At 34.2% G+C, this 8,521-nt stretch overlaps 1 protein-coding gene and 1 pseudogene across 1 annotated transcript; both read left to right on the top strand.

Moving 5' to 3' along the window:
• Positions 1–4,745: 4,745 nt before the first annotated feature.
• Positions 4,746–6,426, top strand: LOC110262735 (serine/threonine-protein phosphatase 7 long form homolog). Its single transcript, XM_088486752.1, has 4 exons — positions 4,746–4,814; positions 5,099–6,013; positions 6,110–6,241; positions 6,364–6,426. Exons 1-4 carry the CDS (start codon positions 4,746–4,748, stop codon positions 6,424–6,426), a joined length of 1,179 nt encoding a protein of 392 aa, XP_088342878.1.
• A 159-nt stretch (positions 6,427–6,585) lies between these two features.
• Positions 6,586–7,250, top strand: LOC148563345 (uncharacterized; annotated as a pseudogene).
• The last annotated feature ends 1,271 nt before the right edge of the window (positions 7,251–8,521 follow it).

The raw sequence follows: 8,521 nt of genomic DNA, 5'->3' as shown, positions 1-8,521 counted from the left end.
ATGAATGCAAAATTGGGTGACTTCAATTCAATAGGTAGCTACTCATGCCTGTCTAAGAACTTCTCTATAACGACTGAGAATGCCGCAAAGCCAGCACAACCAGCACATGCTGCTTTTGGACCACCTACAATCACAAACCAACACCAAAGCATTCTGAAACAAAGACAGAGAACAGATTTTTGAACTAAACAAGAAACATTTAAATCTTAATTGAAAACAGTGTATTCATGCCACATTTAGGATCAGAATAATTATAGTTCTTCAGATCATCCTGAAAATTTTCAACCCATTTTTATCTTCCAACCAAACATACTCTAGTATTAAATTTTTAAGGTAATTTGCACGTTCACAACTACAGATTATGTCAGAGACAGAGCAAAGCTTGAAATCAATACCTTTCTAAGTTTATCAATCTCCCAAATAGAAGCATAAGACTAAAGATAGGACTTCAAATCAATAGCTAGCCACAATTTTGTTCAATGGTTATCTAAAGATTTAGGACCTTACCACCTAAGAATGCAAAATCCTTAGACTTCAGTTGCCACTTCTCGTGTATAAACACATTCTTCCAAGCACCAAAAATGTCAAGAAACTAAATTTATAAAGCAGAAATTAATCCAACTATTAGTCCTTCTAAGCAGCTATGTTACATGCAATTAGAGCTACAAAGCTTTGATTTTCATAATTAGGTAAAAGAGAGAAGAAAACTTACCCCCATTCATGGCATTCTGCTCACATCGGTCAAACCCAAGAACTCCAATTTCCTTGGCTCAAATACTCTTTGAAAGATACAAGTGCAATACAATACATCCTTAATTTTGAAGAATCCATGGATCATAGCCATCAACAAAATTTAGAATATAAATTTAGAATATAATTTGAGAAATAAACAGAAGTTGCAAACAAATGAGGGAGGTGCAGATATTATTGAAATATTTTTGGTAATCCAATTTTACATTGAAAATCGGAGCCTCCAAGTTTGAATTGTTTTTCTCCAATTCTGAAACCAAGACAATGTGAAAAAATCGAACAAGGAGGTGGAAGAAGAAGTTGTAAATACAGAAAAGAGGAATGAAAATCAATGTCTCTCACCGTAAACTTACACTTGAGGAACAATCAATTCCTTCTGAAACTACCGCAACCGAAGAAAATAAACAAGCGAATTTTCGATTTGCTGCAGAAGAAGAAAACGCAAGGAAGGAGAGAAAAAGAGATGAATCAGAGAAGATATAGCCAGCAGATAGAAATGAACATCAAAATTGGATTCACCGCTGCAAGGCTGCAATGAGGAGAATCAAACGCACCCAGATTCAGCTCTGATTAACTTTGTTTAGTTTCTCACCTAAATCTGGTTTCCCTGTCGCATGAGACGGAGAAAACTTCCCGATTTCAGTTCCTAGGCTCTGCAGAAATGCGAATCTATGTCTAAAATCCAAATACTGGCGACATTTCAGAGCTTCTGTTTTCGACTATGGCTGTAAAATTCAGTCGGCCACGATCGTCCCTATAATGAGAAAGACACAGAAGACAAAGAAGAAGAAGAGGGAACGGTAGATCATCCCTATAATGAGAAAGACACATAAGAGAAAGAAGAAGAAGAGGGAAGGGTAGAGAAGGAGCTGGTTGTTCTCGTTTCTTTTCTGATAGAACGAAAATGGTGAGAATGAAGGTGAGAGAGAGAGGATGGAGTAGAAGAGGGAGACGGAAAGGTGGAAGAAGAGTAAAGGGTTAGTTTTGTCTTTCTCAAAATAAAAAGGGAGACATAATTTATGAATTTAAAAAAATTGAGAGAATATTCAATTTAGGAATGGAATATTCCGTAAAATCAAACGGTTTTGTTACGGTAGGGATCTAATTGAAAAAAAAAATTTGTGCAGGGACCCAATTAAAAGGAAAAAAAGTATAGGGACCTAATTGAAAATTTCGCGAAACTATAGGGACCAACAGAGTAATTAAACCTTAAATAAAATAATACCCTATAACTTATTTTGTTATTTATTTTAAGTAATTACTAACATAGTTGTTAGTAATACTCAAGTGTATATTATCAACATAATTTTATCACGGTATTTCAATCTTATCGTCATTGCAATTTTGTACCGTCTTACTTTTTTTAATTGTTATTATTAGAATTGTTAAATAATATTAAAAAATTCTTTAAAAATATAAATAGCGATGGCATCTTGAATAATTAATTCAATGGAATTAAATTTAAATGAATAAGATAATTCAATCAATTATACAAAAAATAGCATATTTATAAATATTAATATTAAAAATAGTCTCACTAATGTAAATGATCAATACAATAATTATATAAAAAAATAACTAATTACATAATTGCATAATTTTCAAGATCTTATATAGTTAAATCTAACGGACAAATAAAAAAAATATTTATATGATAATATCCTAATATTTTAGCATACTATAAATCATATTATAAATTTATATATCATATTATAATTTTAAGTCAACTCTTTAAACACATTATAACATAAATCATCTAAAAAGATACACCAAATTAATAAATATCACATGGGTCACAACATACACTCTAAATTGTCACGATATTTCAAATAAAAAGAGCATCAATACAGAAAAATCAATGAATATATATAACTAAAATAAAGAGCAACAAAGAGACACACAAAAAAATAAAATAAAATAAAGAGAATCAATAAAAACATTAACATATAAACTACATACACGAACAATGTATATATTAATTGTGAATCACAAAAAAAAGACAATAGACATACATACACTTCACGTCCATCTGATGCATCCCCTATAGTTATTTCGTATCCCCCCTTTTCTTTTCGTATGATTTTTTTACTTTCCCCGCTGCTGTAGCATTATACACAGTATTATTACTCTTGCTCCCATAGAGATAAATTTGACCCCTCCCCCTATTCCCACCTACATATATATATATATATGTGTGTGTGAATTGAAGTACACATGACAAAATAGAATATTACAAAACAAAATTATAGTAAGATTATTTAAAAACAACATAAAAAGTACACTTTTTTATTAATCAGAAGCTAAAATAAAAAAAATGTGCGCCTAATAATAAGCAATTAAAATAAACAAAAATTTTAAAAAATATAAAAAAATGAAATGTATAAATAAAGATAAAAGAAACAAAAATTCAATAAATTACAAAAATTGTACCTAAACACGAGAGAGAGAGAGGAGGGAGAGAGAGAGAGAAAAGAAAGCGAATGAGTAAAAAACGTTTGATCTTGTATAAATAGAGGGTATTGAGAAAAATAAACTAATTAAATTAATTCATATATTTCGTTATCAGATTTATTATTTATTAAATAATTCGATATTTACTCCAATCAAATCAAATAATTAATATAATTAACTAAATTAATTAATTGATATAATTAATTATAATAAATGGTGAAATTTGAATGTCTAATCAAATTAATTAATTATAATTGATTTGCTTTAACGAATTATATGAAATAAATCAAGAAACACCTTAAGAGCATGTTGCATCAGTTCTGTTATTAAGTGCAAAAATCTGATTTTTATATAATATAATAGATATAATAGATAATAGATATAATAGATAAATAATAAAGATATTTTCTTAAATTAGTATAATTGTGTATTATTCATTAAATATTAGTTGTAATATTGTAATATAATTATAATAAAGATATTTTTTAAAAATAAATTTATTTAGAGAAATATAAATTGGTTATTAATAACCGGTGCCATTATCATATAATTATCATATTATTATTATTATTATCAATATAATTAAAGTGATTAAAAATATTTTCGATTGATAATTGATAAGTAGTTTAATAATGCATTAAATATTGATTTTATATAACTATAATAAAGATATTTTTTAAATTAGTATAATATGTACTATTACTTAAATGCTAATTATAGTATAATTGTAATAAAGATATTTTTATAAAATAAACTTAGAAGCGAAAATAGTGTATTCATTTTGGCGGGAAAATAGATTCATGAGAAATCGATACATCACTTTCATTATTTGGGAGAAAATCCAATTTAGTATATTAAGTAGATAGATTTAGAAATATAAATTTTATTATATCTTTCTAAACAAACCTAAACAACTCTACACTAATAGCCCGTGCCATGTCATGTTTTTCAAGACTTATATTTAGGAACATATAGAATTTTAATAATAATACACGGGTAATTGAAATAGATTATATACGGATTTTCAAGTTATTATTATTATTATTATTATTATTATTGGATAATGAATAAGAATTAGAATTATATCAATATTTTTAAAATTAATATAATTAAAATGACTAAAAATATTTAAAATCAATGTGCGTTATTAATAGGGCAATTTACACATATAAAATGTTTGAAGCAAAACGTTTACGCAAATACAACATTAGCAATTTCCAGACGCAAATGCAACAAACGCAACTATATATAATTCGCTACACCCTACAGTGGAACTTAATTGCACGTAATCCGCTACAAGGTATCGCGGATTACGTTGAGGGCGCGGTTACTCATAAACCGCTACACCCTGTAGCAGTTTATGACCAAATGGCGTTTATGCATAATCCGCTACACCCTGTAGCGGATTATGAGTATAGTGGTGTGTCTATATATACCGCGTGAGGCTGTAGCGGAAATCATTTGAATTATTTTGGAAAGAAAGTTAAAGAGAGAAAGTAGAGAGAAGGGAGAGAAAATTTAAAATATTTGAGTAGTTTGGAAGAATGGAGGATGAACGGCTGTTGTACCGGCTCGACGGCGTTGCTCACGTAGCCGGAACCATCGATGCAGAAGTAAGTGTCTGTTTTTCCGAACACTATTTTAATAAATGTATATTTTATTCAATATTAAGGAAGTAATTCATTAATTAGATAGACAGAGACTTAGTTTAGGTTTTGGTTTGTAAATGAAAATTTGAAATATAAACTTTGACATCTAACATTTAATAGTCAAGGTAGAGAGGTAAATTAGTAATTTCAAAACCCAAGTAGTTTAAGACTAGAAATACAAGCTATAGTTTGGTTGGTGATGTTATTGTTAGAAATTAAGCCAATGTTCTTTATTTCTGAAAATGCAGCCAACCCGATGTGTGTATAGCGTTCGTAGGCAACAGAATATGCCGTTACATGATAGGATCATACCTTACTTAGAGAGGGCTGGGTTGTACCACCTGGCTAGGCTGAACGCGCATTGGTTCTGGTTGGATGAATCTCTGGTCAGCGCATTTATTGAGAGGTGGCGGCCTAAGACCCACACTTTCTATATGCCATTCGGAGAGTGTACTATCACGTTCCAGGACGTGGCATACCAACTCGGGCTGCCCGTGGATGGCCAGGCTGTTTCCGGGTGCATGACAGACTTCCACATGCACATTGAGGGGGCCAGACCAGCATGGGAGTGGTTCGAAGAGTTATTTGGTGAGCTTCCGCCACCGGATAAGAGAAAGTTATACACAGTCCACTTCACATGGTTTCATGAGCGGTTCAGGGTGTTACCAGCGGATGCTTCGGAGGAGACCGTGCGCATATATGCACGCGTGTATATTATGATGCTTCTGTCGACAAAGTTGTTCATGGACAAGAGTGCTAATCGAGTCCACCTTTGCTGGTTGCCTTTTGTGGCGAGACTTGACGATATGGGCAGCTATAGCTGGGGCGCAGCTGTATTGGCGTGGCTGTACCGATGCATGTGTAGGGTGGCAAACATAAACGTCACTAACTTGGCTGGACCCCTACAGTTGCTACAGTCATGGATCTTTTGGCGGTTCCCCACGCTGAGGCCGCCGGATTTTGATACTTTCTCTTTTCCATTGGCATCCAGGTATACTTTAATTCATTCTTTCTTTCAAGTTCATTACGTTCTATATTTGAAATTACATACTTACGTGCTATTTCTGCTACTCAGATGGGCCACATATTTGTCCTCTTCTGATGGAAAGGAACGGCGGATTATACAGTATCGTCTGGCATTGGATCGACTGACTCATCGAGATGTAAGTATTTTGTTTTTGTTTGTTGTTATTTTAATTTTTTTTTCACACTTATATGTATACATTGGTATAATGCTGACCTTGCCTCCTATCTATCAGATTGTGTGGGAGCCTTATGGTTTGCTGGACGTACTGGCAGTCATCCATCCGGAGATACTGACCGAGGAGCACAGCCGGTTATGGCAGGCTGTCACCAGCCTGATCTACTTTGCAGTTATTGAGTGGCATCAGGTAGACAGGGTCTTCCCACAGCTAAGGGGCGTACAACATTTGCCTGAGCCAGCGCTCAACATAGAGTATCTTCATAGTAAGGACGGCATGGGTGAAGATAGATGGTTTCCCACTTACTATAGGACATGGCATCAGCATTGGGACGAGCGAGTTCGTTCTGTGTTGAGTGTCCAGAGAGTTCCTGATCCTGGTCCATCCCCTGAGTACCTGGACTGGTGGCACCGTGTTGCACATAGGATTCTGTCACCAGGAGTTGCTTTCGCCGACCCTAGGCCGACCCAGGTTCCGTACGATGCTATACTCAAGGGTCATCGCAGGCGCCGACTAGAGTTCCAGTGTCTGATATGCCGGATAACAGACGTTTGGAGCGGAGACAACGCATCAGTACACGTGTCATTGATCGCGATTGGCGCTGGCTAGACGACATGATGCAAGAGGAGCATGTTCGTGGTGATGACGGAGGCCAGGTAGATCATCGCCTTCGTCGATCTTTTGCTAGACGATGGGCTGCTCGTGGTGGAGGAGCACCTCCCGTCCACCACGATGACGAGGCAGGATCGTCCCGTCAGCACCCTACAGACACTCATGCTGGTGGCACCGCAGAGGCTAGTATGGGTGGTACACCTTTTACCTACGTATCTAGCTCTCAGGTACTACATGGGTGTAGCACACAGCTGTTAGCCGATCTTGCTACCACTTCTTTCACCATGGATTTGGACGATCAGTTGGGTGGACCCCAGTTCTATGCGGATTTTGCTGAGATCATACGGGGTGACAACGTTCATCAGTACCAGAGCCCGATTCCAGGCGGCCCTTCAGACCCTACGGAGTATAGGCCACAGCCAGCGGATATGCCTGAGACCCAGGTTCCTGAGAGCCAGCTCCCGGTCGACTTGAATGAGCCCGCAGGCAGCCCGTACGACACTTGGTTCGGGATGGCAGGGACGCCACCATCTGCATTTGGAGTTGGGGCACAGGAGGCTCCGCCAGGAGATCGGCGAGCGGCTAGGGTTAGGCATCCGACTCGATGTGGCACAGGCTCGCACCTACTTGGTCCATTCGGAGGCGACCATGATGTTGACGGTGACCAGCAGTAGCATCCGACTCTCTTAATTTCCGACAATTATCCATGTATGAATTATGACTTATTTATTTTCTGTTAGGGTTAACGACTTGTGACAGTTATATCTGTATTAGTTATGTAGTTATACCTGTATTATTTTTGTACGAGTTACTGCGAATGACGATTATATTTTGTATCAATTCGTGTATTTTGCATCATGGGTTTTAAACCATAACATATAAACACCACTATACTCATAATCCGCTATAGGGTGTAGCGGATTATGCATAAACGCCATTTGGTCATAAACCGCTACGAGGTGTAGCGGTTTATGAGTAACCCTGCCCTCAACGTAATCCGCGATACCCTGTAGCAGATTACGTGCAATTAAGTTCCGCTGCAGGGTGTAGCATATTATATATAGTTGCATTTGTTGCATTTACGTCTGGAAATTGCCAATGTTGTATTTGCGTAAACGTTTTCTTCAATCATTTTATTTGCGTAAATTGCCCTTATTAATATCATAAAATTTGATCATTTTATGATTAGAATCAAATATTCTTATCATGATTATCACGACCGGTGCCATTATCATATCATTATCATATATTATTATTATTAATATTAAAATGATTAAAAGTATTTTTAATTGACAATTGATAAGTAGTTTAATAATGCATTAAATATTGATTTGATATAATTATAATAGAGATATGTTCCTAAATTAGTATAATTATGTATTATTCATTAAATATTAATTATGATATAATTATAATAAAGATATTTTGTATAAAATAATTTAGAATAGAGAAAAGTATATTCATTTTGGAGAGAAAATGGAGTCAGGAGGGATCGACACCTCACCTTCATTAGTTGGGGAAAAATCCAGTTTTAATATATTAAGTAAAAGTAGATTATTTATATCAAATTTAAGTGTAGAATAATATTAAATCCATTTATACTTTTTTGGAATTAAAATATAATATTTAAAATATTAAAAATCAAATGAAAATTAAATTCAAATATTAAAGTCATTTATATTTTTTTATTTATTAAATACAATTTATTATGATAAATTAATTATATCAAATAATTGATTTGATTATATATTTAAATATCACACTCATTGATTTAATTAATTTATAAATACCAAATTGAATTTCAATCATTTAATTATGAACTTACATAGCTTCTTCTTGAAGATATTTTTTAATTTT

This window comes from Arachis ipaensis, chromosome B5 (assembly GCF_059453495.1).
Source record: "Arachis ipaensis isolate K30076 ecotype BB chromosome B5, ASM5945349v1, whole genome shotgun sequence".
Lineage (NCBI taxonomy): Eukaryota > Viridiplantae > Streptophyta > Magnoliopsida > Fabales > Fabaceae > Arachis > Arachis ipaensis.
The sequence above is the reverse complement of the archived record's forward strand: the minus strand, read 5'-3'. Positions and strand labels throughout refer to the sequence as shown.